This window comes from Mastomys coucha, unplaced genomic scaffold (genome assembly GCF_008632895.1).
Source record: "Mastomys coucha isolate ucsf_1 unplaced genomic scaffold, UCSF_Mcou_1 pScaffold23, whole genome shotgun sequence".
Classification (NCBI taxonomy): domain Eukaryota; kingdom Metazoa; phylum Chordata; class Mammalia; order Rodentia; family Muridae; genus Mastomys; species Mastomys coucha.
In genome coordinates this window covers 1,999,913-2,021,574 of record NW_022196906.1, presented here as the reverse complement: position 1 = coordinate 2,021,574, position 21,662 = coordinate 1,999,913, and the positions used below count along the sequence as shown (strand labels likewise).

Below are 21,662 nucleotides of genomic sequence, written 5' to 3'. Positions count from 1 at the left end.
TAGCCTTGCTAGACTCTTACTCTAGGCTTAGCCTTGCTAGACTCTTACTCTGGGGTTAGGATTGCTAGGCTGTTAGTCTAGGTTCATGTTGCTAAGAAAGAGAGGTAATGGGCAATTTTGTCTTTAGTTTATGAAGTTTGTGAAACTATTTCTTTTTTCTTTTGCTTACTTCACCTTGGAAAGTAATGTGACATTTACATCAATTTTAATTCTGAAGAAAATATATTTTGAGGGATAATGCTTAAATGCTAATTTAATTCAGGTGATTTAAAGATGTGCTAATAACTTGTGCACATTCTGAGAAATCTGTCACTAGGTAGTATAGTTTTGGGGGAAAGTATAGTGTGCTTGCACATCCTCAGTGGAGTACATCTGGACTGTATGCCACCCATTCCTGTTTAAAATGTCACTATGATTGTTTCTGAGTAAGCATTTAAAACTAAGCAGCTTCAGGTACAAGCTCTTAGCTTAGTGCTCATCTGTGCTGGATAAGGGTCATAGGTCAGGAATTTGCTCTGTTCCTCCGCTCTCCTTGCACTGCAGATGTTTATAGTTTAGAGTTCTAGACTGGCAAATGGTCTGGACACTTGGAGGCTGTCCTTTGTAGAAATATTTCTACACTTGCATTTATGTACATTGAATCTGAGAAGAGATTCTGAAACAGCTTATTTCCTCACTGTGTTGATCTTAATCAGTAGAACCTCTCTTTCAGTGACAGCTCTGAGGTAGTTCCTTTTTCCTTAATCCAGTTTTTCTTCTTTAGGAATGGGTTGTGATTGGACAGGTTGACATGGAAGCTCTGGTCGAAAAGAACCTTTCTACTGTGCATGATTGGGAGAAAAATTTTAAAGCATTGAAAATAAAAGGGAAAGAAGTTGAACGGCTTCCCAGGTATGAGGAGTTGGTGTGCTTGGGTAACACAGTAGTTTGATATGGCTGGTAAAAGTACCTCTTTAAGGCAGGCAGATCTCTGTGAGTTTGAGGCCAGCCTGGTTTATATAGTGAGTTCCAGGATAGCCAGAGATACATAATGAGTCTCTGTCTCAAAAAAAAAAAAAAACCAAAAAAACAAAAAAAACAAAAAAAACCCCAAAACAATAAATAAAACAAACAAAAAAGTGCCCCATTATCCCATAGATCTCAACTGACACATTCCAACTACTGTCTGGGTCAGACAATGCAAGGGATGAGAGAGGTTTGTGGTCCAGGGACTGTCTGCTGAGACAAGGTTATGTAGAACAGACTGGATGAGAGGCCTCATTCAGCTAACGATGGGGAGCTAATATTTACTACAATCAAACTGTATTTATAGCTGCTGCTCATTGCCTTCTAGAGAACATAAAGCTCATGGTATTTATCTCTATTCTTTGGCTATGCTGCTTCCTTTCAGAATGGCCTGAGACAGATGTAGCATTTAGGCACTGTTGTAAATGTGGACATAAGCCTCTGAGAGAAAGTTCATAACCCAGCTTTGAGAATATATGCCCCTGCTACCTTAAGTTTCAACGGCTTGGAGCTGTTTTGACAATGACTTCCATGAGAATGAATATGCACTTTATAGAAGACAGCATTCTTTTTATTAAGTTAGTCTTCCTTTTCGTAAGATGTGCTGAGCATTTATAACACAAAGAACTTACATAAATACAGGAAAGAAGAAGAGATAGCTGATGTCAAGGTGCTTCTAGAGTGCAGCAAGTGTGTTTGAGGAGGAAGCTGAGCCTGCTGAGGGCTCAGTCAGTGAGTTCTTTAGTCATCTGGCGCAGCAGCTGCTCAACTGTGGGCATAAATTTAAATTATGAACTGCAGTTTCTTCCACTTTAAAGATACTTCCAAAGAAAGTAATACTTTTAATGATTATATGAAAGAATTTGTCTATATATTACTGGTACAGGCTATGTTTTTGAAAGTTGTTAATAGTTTTTAATTATTGTTAATCCTGAATGGATTATATTCTGCACAAGACACTGAACTAAATGTAGGGATTCAGAAGGTATTGACCCTTGTCCTGATTTGGGACAAAGTCAGGGAAAATTTTTGTTAGAATATAGCAAGCCTGAGATTTTAAGATGTAGAAATAGCTATCTATGTCTGTCTACCTGCCTACTTACCTATTTATTTTTATTGTATAGAGGACTAAACCAAGTACCTTATACATGCTAGGGGTTGCTCTACCCCTGAGCTACTCCCCAATCATTTTTATTTTTTATTTTAAGACTTGTTCTTATTAAATTCTACAGTCTGTCTTGGAATTAGCTGCCTCCATGCCTTGTGCTCCTGAGTTCCTGGGACTCTAAGCATGTGTTACCAGCACCATGAGTGCCTGGGACTCTAAGCATGTGTTACCAGCGCCATGAGTTAATGTACTTGGTTTGTTTCTAAGATATTGCAGGTAATACTTTGATAATGCATTGGCATCTGGCTTAAACATTTCCTTACTTAGGACTGGGTGTGGTGGCATAGGTCTGTAACCCCAGCAGTTGGGAGGGAGAGGCAAAGGATGATCAAGAATTCAGTGCTATTCTTGGCTGTAGAGAGAATTTGAAGCTAGCCTGGCTATATGAAACTAAAAAGAAAATTTCTTAAACTTTTATTTTTATTTTTAAAATTATTTCATGTTTTGAGATTATAAGATAATTACATAATTTCTGCCACTTTCTTTTCTCCTAACCTTCCCATATGCCCCTCGTTGCTGTCTTAGAAATTCATAACCTCTTTTTTCTTTAGTTGTTGGTGGTGGTCTTTTGTGTATTCCTAAGTATGTAAGTATAACCTTCTAATGTTACTTGTGTGTGTGTTTTCAGGGCTGAGCAATTGCAATAGATAACAGTGGCGTGCTCTTCCCTGTGCAAGACTATTTCTCCCACTCTCAGTGTTCCTTAGTTGTCTGTAGTTTTTTTGTGTAGGGTTGAGGTCTCATGTGCTTTCTCTGTCCACTTCATCATGTCTATTGCTGTTGTCCTTGTTCAGCTCATGTTAGGCAGCTGTATTAGTCAGGGTTCTCTAGAGTCACAGAACTTATGGGTAGTCTCTATATAGTAAGGGAACTTGTTGATTTACAGTCTGTAGTTTCCCCAACAATGGTCAGCAGCAGCTATGAATGGAAGCCCAAGGATCTAACAGTTGCTCAGTCCCACAAGGCAAGCAGACAAAGAGAGAATCTTCCTTTTTCCAATGTCCTTAGGTGTGGCCCAGATTAAAGGTGTGTATTGCCACACCTGCATCTGGGACTTGTTTTGTCCCAGATGACCTTGAACTCAGAGATCTCCAGTTCTGGATTGTAGTTCATTCCAGATATAGTCAAGTTGACAGGCAAGAGCAGCCTCTACAGCAGCCATGTTGGTGAGCCTTTCTAGGTGTAGTTTTGCTTCTAACTTCTCTAGAAGACACAGTTTCATAGCAAACTCCCTAGTCCTCTGGCTCTTACAATCTTTCCGCCCACTTCTGCAATGATCCATGAACTTTGGCTGTGGGAATTTGTATTGTAGATGCATTCATTGGGTTTTACAACTCTGCATTTTGACTGGTTGTGTGTGGTTTTCTGTAGTTTCTGCTTCTCTTGCAAAGAGAAAGTTCCTTGATGAGTTGTGAGGGCTATGCTTACCTGTGTGTATAAGGATAAATTTAGAATATAGTTGGGGACTATGCTGATTTAGTAAAGTGGTAGTTGTAGGTTCTTCTGTAAGATCCATATTAGGGTAAACTTAAAAGGTAAGGTGTGATAGCCCATGCCCCTAATACCAGCACAGGTAGTAGAGATGGAAGGGTCAAGGCCAGAAACAAGTGAGGATACCTTATCTCAAATCAAAACACGAATGTGAACAAAAATATTCAAACTTCAAAGATAAAATCTTTCTCTCTCTGTTTTGTTTCACTTCAGGGTTTCTCTGTGTAGCCCTGGCTGTTCTGAGGTTCACTCTATAAACCTGGCCCAGGGTCAGCCTCAGATCCCTAGCTCTGCCTTCTGAGTGCTGCAGTTAAATGTTTGTATCACTACTTCCCAGCAAAATAGATCTCTTAAAATTATAACATGACTAAATTGCTTTTCATAAAGTTTTATTATAATTATTATGTTTTTTTGTTTTTGTTTTTGTTTTTGTTTTGTTTTGTTTTGTTTTGAGACCGGGTTTCTCTGTGTTTTCTGTATAGCCCTGGCTGTCCTGGAACTCACTCTGTAGACCAGGCTGGCCTCAAACTCAGAAATCCACCTGCCTCTGCCTCCCAAGTGCTGGGATTAAAGGCATGTGCCACTACTGCCTGGCTGATTATTATGTTTTGAAATTGCAGATGCTGGACTGACCTTGAGCTTACTTTATAGTAAGGATGATCACGCACTTGTCCTCACCCTCCTCTTGCACTTGCTGGGCCATGAGCGCTGCTCTGCCTGCTTTACTGGGAATGCTTATACTTTTGCCAACATTTCTGAAATTTCTTTGCCTCAAATTGAAGATTAATGTAAAGTAAACTTATATTTTTGTCAAATATATTCTGTATTCAGTCTATATTTGTTTTCTTACCCTTATATATATGTTGGCTACACAATAATTTAATTAAAAAATATGAAAGAAGCATATGCTGAAACAATTAGAACTTACAAATATTTAAATATATTGTATTGCTGGTATTTCAGCCATTCATAATTTTTAAAGATGAATATATTCCATGATTAAAAATTGTTACTTTAAGCCAGGTGTGGGAATACATGCCTTTAATTCCAGCATTCAAAATACTGAGTCAGGAGGATTGTAAATTTGAGGACAGACTGGGAGACCTTGTCAAAAAGGGAAAAAAGAAGCGAGAGAAAAGAAAAAAAGGCAGACAAAGAAAATCAGTGCTAAATGGACTTTCTGGAAACTTACCTTGTATACAGATTTTTTTCTTTTAAATCTATTGTATATACTCTTAAAGATTATGGTCACACATTGATCACTTGTTCAAACATGTTCTACACTCATAAATAATGACCAGAGAATCCCATGTTCATTGGTTCACTTAGTGTTGTCAAGGTAGACTGTCTCAACATCAACTGCAGCCCTGTGAAGACTGTGATTGATGACCTCATCCAGAAGATGTTTGATCTGCTTGTCCTTTCTCTGAAGAAGTCCATCCAGAGTAAAGCCCTTTCCACTTTCACTCTTACTGTATTTTGTTTGTAGAGCCATGGCTTCTATAGTTACAAAATATAAATCTCAATTACAACTTAAAATATCTTGAAAAATTTACTCAAATAATAATTTTAAGAAAATGGGAAAATTCTTACTCATTTTTAAAAGGTTTAAAAATTTCAGGTAGTTTTATTATTTGAAGTTGAGCTAGTATTAGTTTGTTGCATATAATTGAGAACAATAATAAGACTGATATCATATATTTATCCTTATTTCTCCAAATGGTGAGTTGAAGTATTGCACCATTATTTAGAAGACTGGAGATTAATAATAAGAGCTAGGAATGAATACATTTTAGTTTGTTTTTGTTTTTTTCTCAAAGTTTCATTAGTTTTTTCTTTTTAGCTGTGTAGAGTACTTTATCTGTATGTGTACAATATGTGTGCCTGTTGCTCACAAAGATCAGAAAAGTGAGTTATTCCTTGTAACTGGAGTTATGGATAGTTGTGAGCCTCCATGTAGTTGCTAGGAACTGAACCCTGGTATTCTGTAAGAGCAGTCAGTGCTCTTAACTGATGAGCTATTTCTTCTTCTCCCTTTCAAATAATAAGTACAATATAGAACAACTATACTCTCATGGGAAAATTTTTGTTTTATTCTGCATTTCAAACATTTGTTTCCTAAAGGCTATAACATACTTTATACCATACTTTTACTTCTGAGGCTTCTTAATTTAGTCATCATGTAACAGCTTTTTTTGGTAATAATAGTAATAGTAATAATAATAATAATAGTAATAATAATGTATCATCTCTTTCAGCTCATATACATGAAATTGATACATTTGTTACTGAAGCTATGAAGGTCTTAACAGTTATACCTCAGTCTGTGGAAGAAATAGGTGATACAAATTTACAGTATAGTAATCTGCAGGATCGGAGGCCTGAGGTGAGAATGCAAAACAAAGCATTTATTTTCATTTTCACTTTGTACAGATGTGTAAATTAAGTATTTTATGTGATTATTTAGACCTATGTAATCTCAACATTATAAAGAGGTCCATAGAATGTAGTCCAACTGGGCAGTTACGATTGGACTTAGGGTTGAATAAAGCAGGCCCAATAGTACTTTGTATTCCTTTTAGAGCCCTTGCAGCCTTTTAAAGATCTCATGTATTAGAGTCAGCAATCCATACTCTTGTCTTCAGAATTTAAACCTTAGTGTGAATACAAAGGTAGAACAGAGTTAGAAGAGACATGCAGTGGAAAAGTTCACTGTTAGGAGATGGGAGGCGAGATGGGCAAAAGCAGAAGGTAAAAGGCAGCATTTGCAGGACATTTTAGGGACTAAAGCTTTGTTTAGAGCAAGATGGAAGAAGACAGTCCGTTTGTAAACTTCTCAGAGAAGGTGAAAATGTCACCTTAGTGAGTGTGTCCAGTCCCCTTTCAGTGTAGTGTACCTTATTTTTCATGTCTATGGGGCCACTATTAGGAAGCTCTTCTCCTTTCTGTGTTGCCCTCAGGGCTCTGATCATGTAGGATGTTGAACTTTGCCAAAGGTTTCTTTCTGCATCTGTGGAACTGTCCATTGACCATGTAATTTCTGTCCCTGTGTCTGTTTATGTGCTCGCTTGGCTGACCATAGGTGTCAGCTTGACATACCTGATGAAGAGGGAAACCTGAGTATTTTCATGGCTGCATTCATCAGGAAAATTAGTCTGTATCTTTTCTGTCTGTACTTGGCTTTAGTATGAGACACACCTTCATTTAAAGACATGGATGATCTATTGTCCACAGTGGTCTTGAGTTCACTATTAGTGGAGTATGACCTTGGACTTCTGATTCTCTTGTCTTTACCTCCCAGTAGCAATTTCTTTCATTAATTTCTGAGATTATAGTGTATTAATAGTAAGCACCAGGAACCTTATAGCTGGAACTTTAACAAATTATTTCAAAGCAAAAATTTTTAATTTGATTTCATTTTGAAATAAATATTCATATGTAATATACATTTTATAATAATAAATTATATATTATATAGTAATATTTTATATATTTATAATATATATATAATAAGAAAGTAATGAAATCATGAGAGATTGATAAAATCATTGTTTTCTTTAACTCTCAGATTTTGCCCTTGTTTCAAGAAGCCGAAGACAAAAACAGGCTTTTGCGTACTGTGGCAGGTGGAGGGGTAGAGACAGTTAGCAATCTGAGAGCCAAGTGGGACAAATTCGAGCTGATGATGGAAAGTCACCAACTTATGATTAAAGATCAGGTGAGACTGTTGCAGCTTGTGTTGCCTGCATAATTTCAATATAGCCCAGTGTTAGGCTTCACTTTTGCTATTGAAATTGATCACCAGTTCCTTTTATAATGTTTTCGTGCTTTATGAAAATGACAGTTTCACATGGAGCATCCTCTTGATAGCATTTCTCCACAAACTAGAATGATATCTCTAGTGCTGTAATTATGTCTGAGCTCACACTTGTTGAATTAAATTCCTGCAGTCTCTGAGATGTTGTCTAGGTGTTTTACTTTCCACCTGCTCCTTTGTGGAGAAGAGGCAGAAGGAGAGGGCACCATCTGGTGTGGCTTGAGGTTGCACACGTCTACCTGAGGTTGCACACATCTGCCTCGGATTGTACATATCTACCTGACGCTGCATGCATCTACCTGGGGTTACACAGGTCTACCTGTGGTGGCACACATCTATCTGAGGTGGTACACATCTAACTGGGGTTACACACATCTCTCTGAGGTGGCACATATCTATCTCAGGTGGCACACATCTATCTTGGATTGCACACTTGTATCTGGGGTTGAATACATCCACAGTTACACATGTAACTGACCCAAGGGTCCTTGCAACCTGCAACTGTAGTTGATACATACACATTCCAGCCTTATCAGAAGCATCCACTGTATCTTCAGTTCTGGGAAGATCCTTTGCTTTTTAAAATTCTTCAAACCATCTCTAAGCCTCCGATGAGTTAATGACCGACAGGTCTGTCTCCTCCACTCTCTTTGGTGATAGAAAGCCCAAGTTGAGGAGCCACGTCCTCGACTCCCTAGGACTCATCCCAAGTGCTGAGAACGCTGTCAGATGTCACAGGATGCCAGAGGCTCAGCCGCTGTAGAACCAAGAACATTTCATTCCTTAAGTGGAATTGACTCCTGTGCCTGCTTTAGTATAGGAAATAAGACCAACCAGTTTCTAACACCTGCCTTCTGCTTCTCAGGAAAGACAGGGAAAGCAAAAATAATCTTGTATAATCTTAACTGCTTTTATGTGGTGGATGTAAAGGTTTGATGTTAATAGAAGATATTTCCATACCACATTCTTTTCATGGGGACTCAGTGTTGCTGGGACAGAGCTGTAGTGTCTTGGTCACCTGTGTTGGTACTCAATACAGTGTAGACATCTTTTCAAATAAAACACGATTGTGTATAAAAAAACAAAAACAAAAACAAAAACTGAGGTGGCACACATCTACCTGGGGTTGCACACATCTGCCTGGGGTTACACACATCTACTTGAGGTGGCACACATCTACCTGGGGTTGCATACATCTGCCTGGGGTTACACACATCTACTTGAGGTGGCACACATCTACCTGGGCTTGCACACATCTGCCTGGGGTTACACACATCTACTTGAGGTGGCCACACATCTACCTGAGGTGGCATACATCTTCCTGGGGTTACACACATCTACCTTGTGTTGAACACATGTGCCTGGGGTTGCACACATGTATCTGAGGTGGCACACATCTGCCTAGGGTTACACATGTCTGCATGAGGGTGCATTCATCTGCCTGAGGTTACACATGTCTACCTGGGGTAGCACACATTTGTCTGTACTCCATATCTTACTAATTATAATTAGTCTTTGCTCACAGCTACAAAAGGTACTGAGAAATAGTGTCCTTAATTAATAATATGCTTAGGTACAACAATAGCAGTCCTTCACTTTCAATTTTATTTTTACTTTATGTGTGTAGATGCTTTGCCTATGTGTGTGTCTGTGTGCCTGCTGCTCCTAGAGGCTCAGAGAGGATGTTGGACCTATTGGAACTGAAATAGACCATTGTGAGCCATCATGTGGGGGCTGGGAATCTCACTTTCTCAGCAAGAGCAGCCATCACTCCAGCACCTGAGCTGTTTTTAAAATGGCATCACTTTTGTTGATAATTGTAGGTGTGTTGTGAACTAAGAATTATTTAATGTTTACAGTTGACAGTTATTTCTCATTTTTGCTAATTTATATTTAATTTTTCATTAATAGACTAGATAAAAAAAAACAGTCTTTTGGTGTTGACATTTTTCTCACTTTTCAACAAAAATGATGAAAATGCTGGTGTGAAAACCGTGAGCTTCCTCTGTGCTAAATGCTTTGCACCTGGCTTACAGATCGAAGTGATGAAGGGAAATGTGAAGTCCCGCCTTCAGATCTATTACCAAGAGCTGGACAAGTTCAAGGCTCGCTGGGACCAGCTGAAACCTGGGGATGATATTATTGAAACTGGCCAACAAAATACCATGGATCAAAGTGCAAAGTCTATAAAGGAGAAAAAAATTGAGTTTGATGATCTGGAAGTCATAAGGAAAAAGCTAGTGTGAGTTTGCAATTCATAATGTTTATTTTGAAAAACATTTAATGCCTTTGTACTAGGATTCTTAGCTATAATAATAGCTGTTGTCTAATTCCTGTCTTCATAAACTTTCAAAAAATTAAGACTCCATGCAATCCATTATACCATTGCATTCTTAGGGGCTGTGGTTGAGCTATATGAGGACATACAGATACACTCCAAAAGAGGACTCCAGAGAGATTAGAACATTAAATTAGTTTGTAGGTTAAATTAAGAGGTTCTAATATTTATTGTTTTGAACTCATCCTATTTAGAAATGGAATATTTAATTTTAAGAAAAATATTGCTAATGCCTCTTTCAAAAATGAACCTGGGTGTTGGGGATATGAACTCTTGTTGTGCAAGCATGGGAATACGTTTGAATCTTCAGCTTCTTCCACAGAGATGAGGTGTGACCTCTGCAATTGCAGCCTCAATGCTTGAAGCATGTAAGTAGGATAATGCTCAGACTGGCTGACAAGCTAGCCTACCCAAAAAGCATCAGCTCCAGTTCAGTGAGAAACCCTCTTTCAGAAGAATAGAATGATATAAGAGGATGTTTAACATCCTATTTAGGAACATGCATGAGTGCCTGTGTATGTGCACACACATACATCATGCACACACGTGTACACAACACATGCACATATAACACAATGTAAACACAACACATACACACACACAAGCATCTAATAAAACAAATAATAAGACATAGGAAAAATGTTTCTGATTTATCTTTTTTTATTAGATGTTTTCTTATTTATAATATCTCCTTTCCTAGGTTCCCCTCCAAAAAAATTAAATAAATAAAAATAAAAATAAAATAAAATAAGAAAAAAAATAAAATAAAAAAAACCCCAAACTAGGACAATCCCCTGTTCCCTCCCCCCCTCCCCCTGCTTCCTACCCCCTCCTGCTTACTGGCCCTGGCATTCCCCTACACTGGGACATAGAACCTTCACAGGGCCAAGGGCCTCTCCTCTGATTTATCTTTATGATCACAGCAAGTGTTGGATTTGTTCAGTGCTTTATATGTGGTCTATGTGGCTAGTGTAGCCTAAGGTGAGTAGGTAGACCTTTTCTGTCACACCTTTTCTAGGTGGTCCTATAGCGATAAGGGTAAGAGAAGATGCTTTGTCAGATCAGTCCATAGATGTACAAAGCAAACTTTACATAGACATAAACATACTGATATCTTGACATGCACTATATTTACATGATACCTTTAAAGAAGTGCTCATAACATGAGTGAAGGAAAATTCTCACATAAAGTCAGTATTGCCTCTGCATCTTTCAGCTGCAGAATATGGCTAAGTAAATTGATAACTGACAGTTTTTCTTTTTTATAAATTCAGTATTTTGATTTTTATCTTTGTAGTGATGACTGCCATCATTTTGGACTAGAAGAGCCTAACTTCTCTCTGGCGTATAACATCTCTAAGGACATTGAGAGCTGTGCACAGATTTGGGCTCTTTATGAGGAGTTCCAGCAAGGACTCCAGGAAATGGCCAAAGAAGATTGGATTACTTACCGGTTTGATTCTAAAGCAATATTTATGTTCTTATAATTTGCTCATTTTTGGATGAAGCGTGAACTCTTAATTAAAGTTTTCATGTTCTTTTACAGGGCTAAGATCTATCTGTTTGAGGAATTTTTGATTAACTGGCATGAGAGATTAAGGAAGGTTGAAGAGCATTCAATTATGACAGTGAAGTTGCAGTCAGAAGTGGACAGATACAAAGTAAGGTTGTTTTCTTTATTCTGTGGCAGTGTTTATGTATCCCAGAAAGCGGGGCTATGTTCTGTCATGTTATAAAATGCAATAAACTACAGATGGAATATGCAGGTATTTATGGTAATATTTAATAAATAACTATATCATTGACTTTGATTGTAAGATTATTAAATAACAGTAATTAAAATTTTGTACATTAAGATGAAAATGAATAAGTTGTATTTTATAAGGAAATAAACATATGCTTAAGTCTGCTCTTTACTTTCTTTTTCTTTTCTAAAAGATTATTATTCCTATCCTGAAATATGTGAGAGGGGAGCATCTTTCTCCAGACCACTGGCTTGACCTTTTTCGTCTACTTGGCCTTCCTCGAGGGACTAGTCTAGAGAAACTGCTGTTTGGTGACTTGCTCAGAGTCGCTGATACAATTGTGGAAAAAGCATCAGATCTTAAAGTGAGGATTGCACTGTCTTAATCAGTTCTTTAGCACTCGTTCTTTCTTCCTGTAAAGCAGTAACCATGTTCTGTTGTTCCATTATTTGCAGTTGGTAATGCATCATACCTGTTAGGTCTTTTTAGATGATGTTATAGAGATACTGGTAGAGGCTGCTCCCTAGAGAAGGAAAAATGTGAACTGTTAATACTCTTTTAGAGGAGCAAGTCAGCTGCATGAAAAGTCTTAGCAGATAAGAGTCATTTCACAGGCAGTGCATTTATAATTACTTGTGATACTGTGAGTAGAAGCTAGAGGACAAGAGGCCCCTCAGGGAAACTAGTGACCAGCTGCTTACCAACCAAGCTGGAAAGCATCTCCAGGAAAACAAAACTGCACACTTCTCTCAGGAACTGTGTGTTATGTTTTGGCCATTCATGAGAAAATAGGAAGCTTTTGATTTGTCATTATTTTATTTCCTATGTAAAGCTTTATGTTTGTTAATAATCCTAGAATATGTCAATCTGTGTGGTTATGACATAATTCCTGCACAGAGTAACTATAGTTGTTAACTACATAGAAACAAAAGAATTTATATTAAGGGTTCCATAATATTCTGATTGTTCTATTCTCCCAAATCTTGGCCTTTAAAAAAAAACTATATATATATTTGTATGTATGTATATAGTTAGTTGGGTTTTGTTGCAGTATAGATTGAGATAGCCTCATACAATTCAAGCTGGCCTTACACTGTGCTGTTGAAGAGGACATGGAATTCTTTGATCCTCCTGCCCCTGCTTCCAAAGGCCTGGGGTTATAGGCATGTGTCGGCCACCAAACCCCTCAAGTATATTTCTAATCATTTATTTATTGCATAGTTAATTTTGAAATAACAAGTATAAATCTTTTATATTAATAGGATTTAAATAGTCGGGCACAAGGGGAAGTTACCATCAGAGAAGCTTTGCGTGAACTTGATCTTTGGGGAGTTGGAGCAGTATTCTCGCTGGTTGATTATGAAGACAGCCAGAATCGAACTATCAAGCTGATTAAAGATTGGAAAGACATAGTGAACCAGGTTGGAGATAATAGATGCCTTCTTCAGTCCTTAAAAGATTCTCCATATTACAAAGGATTTGAAGATAAAGTATCAATTTGGGAAAGAAAACTTGCACAGTTAGATGAGTACCTGCAAAATTTGAATCATATCCAGAGAAAATGGGTATATTTGGAGCCCATTTTTGGGCGTGGAGCTTTGCCTAAAGAACAGACACGTTTCAACAAAGTTGATGAAGATTTCAGGTCAGTATAGCTAATTAGACATAGTCATATGGAGGCATTTTACTCACGTTGTAAAGTGCGTAGTGTAAGTGATCACCTTCCATTGATGGGGTCCTTAGTGTGTTTTGTACTCAGCCCTTCTCACTGCTGTTTTCTTTTTCCAGGGGTTTCTTTAGGAAGTACATCATATATCAACTAACATGCCTCCTCCCCTAGTTCCTGTGTAGCAGCACTAAGAAAGGCCTCTGCCATTTTCACTAGTGGAGACTCATTTCTTTGTGTTTGTTGATATTTTGCTTGCTTGAATAGCCCATGTTTTTCTTCTGAGCTCTAAAACTCTAAACTCAGGCAGTAGGCGAAACCAATTCTGCAGCTCATACAGTGTCTCTCTCACTCTTCTTGCCTTAAGTTCTGCCAGCTGGCTGTTGCTTGCAGGACATAACAGACAATTTGGTGTCTTTCATTTCCTCCATTTCTAAATTTAGTTAAGGTTTCTATTTCTGTGATGAAGCACCAGGACAAAAAGCAAGTTGGAGAGGAAAGAATTTATTTAGCTTACGCTCCCACATTTAAAAGAAGTTAGAACAGGAACTCAGACATGGCAGGGACCCAGAGGCAGGAGCTGATGTCTGCATCAGCTATGGAGGATGCTGCTTTCTGGCTTGCTCTTCACATGGCCTGCTATGCCTGCTTTCTAATAGAACTAATGGCTCCCAGCGCAGGGATGGCACCACCCACCATGCAGTGGGCCCTCACACATTGATCACTAATACAGAAAATGCTTTATAGCTGGATCTCATAGAGGCTTGTCCTCAACTGAGACTCCTCCCTCTGTGATGACTCTACTTTGTGTCAAGTTGACATAAAACCAGCCAGTAAGCCATTTAAATTTTGTCCTGTAATTAAACTTTTGTATGTTTAGAGTCCCATTGCATTAAGGAGAAGCTAGATGTGTTCCTGGCTATCTCTCCAGCCTCTGCTGCTCTCCTTCAGCGTCCTAGGTGCATGTAGCTGTTTCCCAGGATCCCAGCTAGAAACCCTGTCTCTGTACTTACTTTCTCTGTTCATTCGTCATGCCTAGTAGTAGTCTCTCCCCAGAGAGAGCGTAAGTTATAGGTTGTCCTGTTAGTCAATGTGTCGACACTTTTTACTTTTCCTTTCTGGCATTTATTTTACTTTAGTTATTTTAAGGCATTACTTAATGTCCTCATGTGTCACTGGACAAATAGTTCTAGGTCATAGGACGTAATATTTACAGAATGAATGAATTAAGAGGATTTGTAATATTTGATGAAAAATTGCTGTGACATTGATTAGTATGGTTTATTAGAAGCATAATAAATTAACTATAAATGTTGCTTTTTATTTGAAGCAAGTAAAAAATACTTTAATCTAAGCCATAAACCTTAACATAAATGTGAAAAAAACCTTTTATTTTGTAGATCAATAATGATGGACATCAGGAAAGATAGTAGAGTCACCACATTGACTACTCACGCAGGAATCAGAAACACTCTGCTGACGATACTTGATCAGCTTCAAAGATGCCAGAAATCCCTAAATGAATTTTTGGAGGCATGTTTGCTTGTTTTAAATTTTAATAGATTATAAGATACTTAGTATCATAATTTCTGAAAAAAGAGAAAGCTTTTATTTTTTGTTTTTTTGTTTCCTTTTCCTTAGGAAAAACGGTCAGCATTCCCAAGATTTTATTTTATTGGTGATGATGACTTGTTAGAAATCCTGGGCCAGTCGACTAACCCGTCAGTGATTCAGTCCCATCTGAAGAAGCTGTTTGCTGGTAGGAATCAAGATTTTTCAACAAATAGTTTTAACTTTCTGCCAGCTAAAATGATATGCCTTTCACTACCACAGTTCATACCATAACTCTCAGCAATTGAAGCTAGTGAGTGAACAAGTTCAGTGTGTGTGTGTGTGTGTGTGTGTGTGTGTGTCTGTGTGTGTCTGTGTGTGTGTGTGTTGCAGTAGTGGTGTCTCTAAGAGGATTCAGCTCAGTTTTGGGATGCCATTGACAAAATGATGACATCTCAGAGTTAGAGGTGTTAGTTAAGAGAATGGTGACAGAGCAGAGAAGAGAGGCTGTACAAGGCCAAGGGAAGAGAATATTGAGGTGGATGTATTAGCAAAGAAAGACCATTATGTTGAGAGACCAGCAGACTATCTTGGTCTGCAGAGAGACCAAGGAGACATTTAGAACAGGGAGTCATCTATGTAGTGCAGTTAAGCACTGGGAATAGGAATGATTGCTCAATTAAAAAAAAAATGAGGCTTTCTACCTTCTTTCTTTTGGATTTCTTTGCTTGCATACCTTTTGACAAATTAATGAGCTTCCTTAGAAAGTAATGACTGATTTCTCTTAGATACAGTATTTGGAAATGAGCTGTATTTTCAAATGAACTTTAAAAACAATTGTTTAAATCATTTTTCTTTATAGGAAGATCAGCAAATTACAACCCATGAGCCTAGGTTATCTTACTATCTTTTTAAAAATAAGGTTTTATTCAAACATAATCAAGCAGATGGCTTTGTGTATTGACTGTAGTTCGCTTTATGTTCTGAATTCTGACTTGTCATTGATAGAAACTGGCCTACGAAGCCTCAAATGCTCTACCTATTCCTTACAGATACATTTTGCAGTGCTTGTTGGCCTGAAGCTATAGGGTGTCTCTATTCCCACCATATTTGTGTAGCCACCACTTGAAGATACAAACGTTTCCAGTATCAGAGATTTCTCTCAGGTTAGCATGTTGGCAGACTTCTTCCCATGCCATTGCCCAGACAGATTAGTTTCTGACCTTTTTAGAGTAAATAGAGTCATCCCTATGTGGTTGTCTTTTTTCTTTAGGATCACATTCACATGTATGATGCCAGATAATAGCCAGAAAAAGGCTCAGGTCCTGCACAGGTGCTGTGCTGTGATGACGTGCATCTTAGGTGCTCATTTGTAGTGACATTTGTGACTTACAGTGATGGCTTTACCATACCTAGAGCTGCTACATGTGCTCTAGTTGGGCTGATGCTGCAGGTTATCTATACACTGTCATAGTGACATGTTTATCTACTTTATAGGTGACTTTGGAATCATTTCTAGTTTGCTCCCTCAGGACCTGTTGGTTATTTCTACCATTGGTTCACATAACTGAAGCTATTTCCTGCTAATGAATGTATTTATTCATTGTTTGGGCTTTTGTATAATTTCAGTTTTGGGTTAGGATAAACTGTTTATAAATTTTTCTGGATATATTTTTTTCAATGGATAAGTATTTAGTTAAGGTAAATGTTTATTTAGGTTTTATGTGAAACTTCCACGAGTTTTTAAGAAATTGTGACATTCTAGTCCAGTGCCTAGATTATATGAGAATTAAGAGTTATGATGTCCTTTTTCCTTCACCCGCGGCCCTCCTCTGTCTTCTCTATGGCGCCTTGTACTTCTACCCAATTTTGCCCCCATCCTTCCAGCCCCACAAGCTCACCTCCCGCGGCCTGCATCTCCGGATGCTTCCTCCGAGGCTGCGGGGTACGGAGCCTGCTGTGAAGGAACCCTGTTTCTCCATCTTGGCGATGGAAGCATGGGTCATAATGGCCGCACGTGCAGTGATAATTCAGCGGCATCTGGACCGCGCCTTTTGACCGCTATTCAGGTGAAGATTGTGGTAAGGAAGGACATCAGAAGATACGACAATGACACAGCAGAAGGGCCGGGTTACACCTGAGAGGTTCTTAGAAGAGTCTGAGAAGACAGCCTGTCAGGTTCTGCTCTTTAAACGAAGGGGCCATGTAACCAGTGAATCAGCCATTATATATGATTTGGTCTACAGTTGTTGGAAAAATTCCACAAGAGAACCGCCCTGAAGATAGCAGAAGCTTTTGGCTAATACTTTGCCAGGCAGCCTTTGGGATGAGTGCAGCAGTCACATCTTTGAGTTCAAGGCCAGCCTGGTCTACATAGAGAAACCTCATTTGGAAAAGTGTAATACTTTGTCATTTAACATTCAATTGGTTTAATAAAGACTTTTGGAAAGTGAAAAAAAAAAAAGAGCCCTGGTGTATTGCTATGTGTTAGTTGACTAGACTGCCTAAAAAATTCTTCCTGGAAAAGATGAAATTGGATGAATAAACGTCCATTCAAGCCAGATATCTGTAGAAATAGTGAACAATCAGGGCATGGGGCTACAGTTAGATGTTAATAAGATATTTTAAATTAGTAATACAAGTACTCAGTGACAGTATTTTATCTTCATTAAGACATTTAAATACAAAAGTTGCTACTATATATGCTTTATCATGTACATTATAATCCAGTATTTATTTGGGTATATAGTGTGTGTGTGTTTGTGTGTGTGTGTGTGTGTGTGTGTGTGTGTATGTGTAAAATGTATTCTTTATAATCCCAATGGTTTATATTGCTGGTTTAAGTGAGGTTATTGTGTGTGCAGTACTTGGGATGTGATCCAGAGCCTTGTGATTGATGGCAGAATGCTGAGCAGCAAGCTGCATCCTCAGCACAAGTGTTGCTTTTGTATTGTAGGCATTAACAGTGTGTGCTTTGATGAAGAGTCAAAACATATAACTGCAATGAAGTCACTAGAGGGAGAAGTTGTACCTTTTAAAAGTAAAGTTCTCCTATCAAATAATGTAGAGGTGAGCAGTTCTGTTTCACAAAATGAAATTTATATCAATTAATTAGTCAATTTATAAGATAGAATTGGTTAATTTAGGTCTTTTTGGAAACTCATAGCTTATCTTCAGAAATATTTGGTCTTGCTAGCCCCTAAAAGATGTGATAGTAATAAGTATGGATTTTGGGTTTTTGAAATACAGCAGTTAATTCTGTAAGGAACTTTAGTTGTGCGCTGAAAAATATTTGGGTATTAATCTTAGCTACATATTGTGTCAGCTCTATGACTGAGAGGTTATTTTCTTCGAGGGAAATGAGACTCTTAACTCTTATTGCAAAGACATTCTTTTGAAAATTAAATGGAATACTTTGCCTTAAATGCACTAGGAAGTTTGTAGAACTAGTAAGTCTTAGTTATTTTTTAATATTAGTTTTAAGAGATCATAAGTTGACAACAATAGATTACATCTCTTTGATTTGTAGTCTTCAGTCTGAGAACTGATTCCTGTTAGGCCTCACCATTCTAGGGATTTCAAGTAAATCAGGTGATCAAAAGCACTGATGTTTGCTAAGGAACTGCCATCTTTGCTTATGAGTTTTGTGTTTTTCTTTTCTCATAGTTTTGTTAGCACAGTGGGAGGAGGAGCTTACGTTTTAGGATCTGGACTAGATCAGTTATGGCAGAGAAGTGGAAGTTGAAGTTCAGGGGAAAAAAGTAGGGAGGGGTTTTTCTATGCCAATTCTTGCATCTGAATATGACACAGAGGCCATTCTATTTATAATAAGAGCTTCTGGCACTATAGCTGGGCAGATTCTACCTCGACAATGTTGGCCTGGCCTACTTCCCCGCCATGTCTCCCACTGCCCACCATCTTAGTCTTGGCCTGGCACCTCCTTCATTCATGTCTGCATGGAGACTCTCTTGGGTCCTATCTGAGACCCTCTTGAGTCCCACTATTTCCTCTCCTGCCCAGCCATAGGCTACTCAGTCCTTTATTTTATCTAATCAGAAGGTGATGGAGTATAATATTTTACAAAACACTGAGGCTTACCAGCCTGATCTCTGGATACAAAAATCAGCATTTGAATACACAGAGGCCCAAAACATCCTCCAATACTACACTGTGATTCTCTTTGCAGACTTCATTACTTCTCAAGTTTACCTACGACTATAGTGTTGTTTGTACATATATTTTTATATATGACAAACTATTAAGTAGTGATTGATAGTTGCTGTTATTTTTTGTGCTCTCATTTTGTAACTCTATATGTGTGGGGAAGGTGGTAGCAGTGCTGAGAATCAACCCTAGGGCCGTGTACATGCTAGATACTGTTCCCTCACTGAGCTATACTCCTGATACATTTTAACTTAAATCTATCTTATTATGTTACCTATAAGCAAGTGGGTAGATAAATGTGTTATTGACACATTGAAACAACATCAACTTAAGGACATCCTGACCCCTCCTGAAGTACTTCCACTCTGAGGAGAGAGCCCCTTCTATGACTGGGCTTTTCTAAGGACTATTTCACCAGGAGACTCAGCTAGCCCATGACTTTATTAGTTTACCTATGCAGTTGGATAAAAATGAAATGGTCATAGAGAGTCTTATATCATACCAGTGAGGGATTATCAGACCAGGCTCCAAGGTGTGGGTGTTCATACTCAACATTGTCTCAAGAAGTGAAAAGAAACAAAACAGAAACAAAACTGTTTTTCTCAAATTTTTACCTAATAAAGAATGATACAGTACTCAGTGCATTTGAGGGATTTACAAGTCTTTTCTGCATTGAAAGGCTGTGTTTGGGCATAAACTGTGGGTTTATTGCATGACTCCTGCATATTATTTTCTCCATTCACTTTCAGGCATGGTTGAATGATCTGGCTTTGGAAATGAAGCAAACTCTGAAACAGTTGTTGAAAGAATGTGTTACTGCTGGGCGAAGTTCACAAGGTGCAATCGACCCATCTCTGTTCCCTTCCCAGGTGAGGGACTGTGTCTGGGATATGGTCGGCATGGGTCAGCTGGCTCAGATAACTGGCACCTCTGTGTTTTGTCCAGTACTTAGCAAAAATATTCCTTTAAAAACCTGGGTTGTCTTCCCTCCACCCTGAAGGGAGGATGAACTGCACAGCAGCCAGGTTATTTGTAGGCTTTATCACATCCCTAGGGGAGACAGAAAAATGAGATGGAGGGAATTGGACAGAAGCTAACTTCCTGCCTCAGGTGATGAGTCCATCCTCACTGGAGAGGAGAGGTGTACCCCTACTGCCCCTACCCCTCTCTCCTCTTGTGGCTGGGAGGAACTTAGCTGAAATAACAGTAAGCTGGAGTAATGGCCAGGAGCCTGAAGGCTAGCTTACATAGAGACAGCTGCACGTTAGTGTTAGCAGCAGTGTATCTTTGCAACACTGTCCTAGGCTGACAGTGACGGAACACTAGCCATGATTGTGTTACAGGGTGTTGCTGTGTAAAGGATTTGGCCATACTCATGTTAACCAGGGTAGGCCATTTAAAGGTTAGTTAGCTTTTAGATAAGTATTGAAATGGTGTAAGTTCTCACAGAACAGTGTGCTCAACATCTTGCCACCAAGGCTGATGGCTTGGGCTTGATTCTTGGAGCCCATGGTGTAAGGAGAGTAGAATCAGAAGATAACTTGTGAAAATTATCTTTCTGAACTCAACATTTGGGCAGTGGTACACACACATGTATGGGCACACACAATATTGTTTTGCATCAACTGAATGGAATTGTAGAGGATCCATCTCCAGGCCCCGGATCCCAACAGTGTTCAGTTGGTTTTCCCTGAGAAGGTGAAAACAGTGATACAGGAAAGCCATGACACACGCAGCTCAAGCTATTGTCTCCTAAGATCTTTTAGTCTTTGTCTTTTATTGTTCATAACTCTGGAACTGGTACTGAGATAGAGTTTGATAACTAAGTTTAAATTTTAAAGTTTTTAGAATAGTTTAAATAAAAACTAGTAGGTATATGTAAAGGCTAGCAATTATTATACTGGTGTACTAGAAATCATAGTAAAGCATGAACACAAAATGACTTAATGTCTTTAAATGTGAACTACCTGAGCTTATCCAAAACACTCAGTAAAGCCAGATACCATTTCATGTGGAAAGTCTTTTTCCTTGGGTAAATTTTAGTGTGTATATATATATATATATATATATATATATAGTGCCAGCCCATGCTCTTGATTTTTAATCATCTTGGTTTTTGTTTAGTTTTATAGGTATGTGTTTGTAGGCCAAAGAAGTATTGGCAGAACTTTATCCTTATGAATTATAATTTGTCTTATTCTTTAACAGATACTCTGTTTGGCAGAGCAGATCAAGTTTACTGAAGATGTAGAAAATGCCATCAAAGACCACAGTCTCCACCAGATTGAAGCACAACTAGTGGCTAAGTTAGAGCGCTACACTAGTGTTGACACAAGCTCCGAGGACCCAGGGAACTTGGGTATGGAGTCTGTGAACGTTCTGTTGTTATTCTGCCTGTGCTGTGTGCTGTTACCTACCCACCCATACTGCACATAGCTTTGATGACTTAGTGAAATACAGTGTACTTGAGCCTGCCTGCTTGTCTTCTTTCTTTCCTCCCTTGCTCCTTCCTTCCCTCCCTCCTTTCTTTCCTTCCTTTTTTGTTGTTGTTCTTTTTTGTCTTTTGTTTTTGTTTTTTGTTTGTTTGTTTTGTTTTGAGACAGGGTTTCTTTCCTAGAACTTGCTCTATAGACCAGGGTGTCTTCTGCCTCCCAAGTGATGAGATTAAAGGTGTGCCATCATGCCTGACTTACAATTAACTTTTTTTTTTTTTTTTT

At 38.4% G+C, this 21,662-nt stretch overlaps 1 protein-coding gene across 4 annotated transcripts in view; it reads left to right on the top strand.

Moving 5' to 3' along the window:
• Dync2h1 (dynein cytoplasmic 2 heavy chain 1) overlaps positions 1–21,662 on the top strand; it is a 258,114-nt gene that overhangs the window by 31,017 nt on the left and 205,435 nt on the right. For all 4 annotated transcript variants that reach the window (XM_031344730.1, XM_031344731.1, XM_031344732.1 and 1 more), the window contains 14 exons: positions 764–891; positions 4,994–5,109; positions 5,923–6,050; positions 7,233–7,382; positions 9,518–9,723; positions 11,117–11,272; positions 11,366–11,480; positions 11,758–11,928; positions 12,827–13,209; positions 14,631–14,763; positions 14,872–14,989; positions 17,738–17,850; positions 19,695–19,814; positions 21,154–21,304. In XM_031344730.1, the coding sequence (XP_031200590.1) occupies positions 764–891; positions 4,994–5,109; positions 5,923–6,050; positions 7,233–7,382; positions 9,518–9,723; positions 11,117–11,272; positions 11,366–11,480; positions 11,758–11,928; positions 12,827–13,209; positions 14,631–14,763; positions 14,872–14,989; positions 17,738–17,850; positions 19,695–19,814; positions 21,154–21,304 (2,188 nt within the window). The remainder of the gene's footprint in view (positions 1–763; positions 892–4,993; positions 5,110–5,922; positions 6,051–7,232; positions 7,383–9,517; positions 9,724–11,116; positions 11,273–11,365; positions 11,481–11,757; positions 11,929–12,826; positions 13,210–14,630; positions 14,764–14,871; positions 14,990–17,737; positions 17,851–19,694; positions 19,815–21,153; positions 21,305–21,662) is intronic.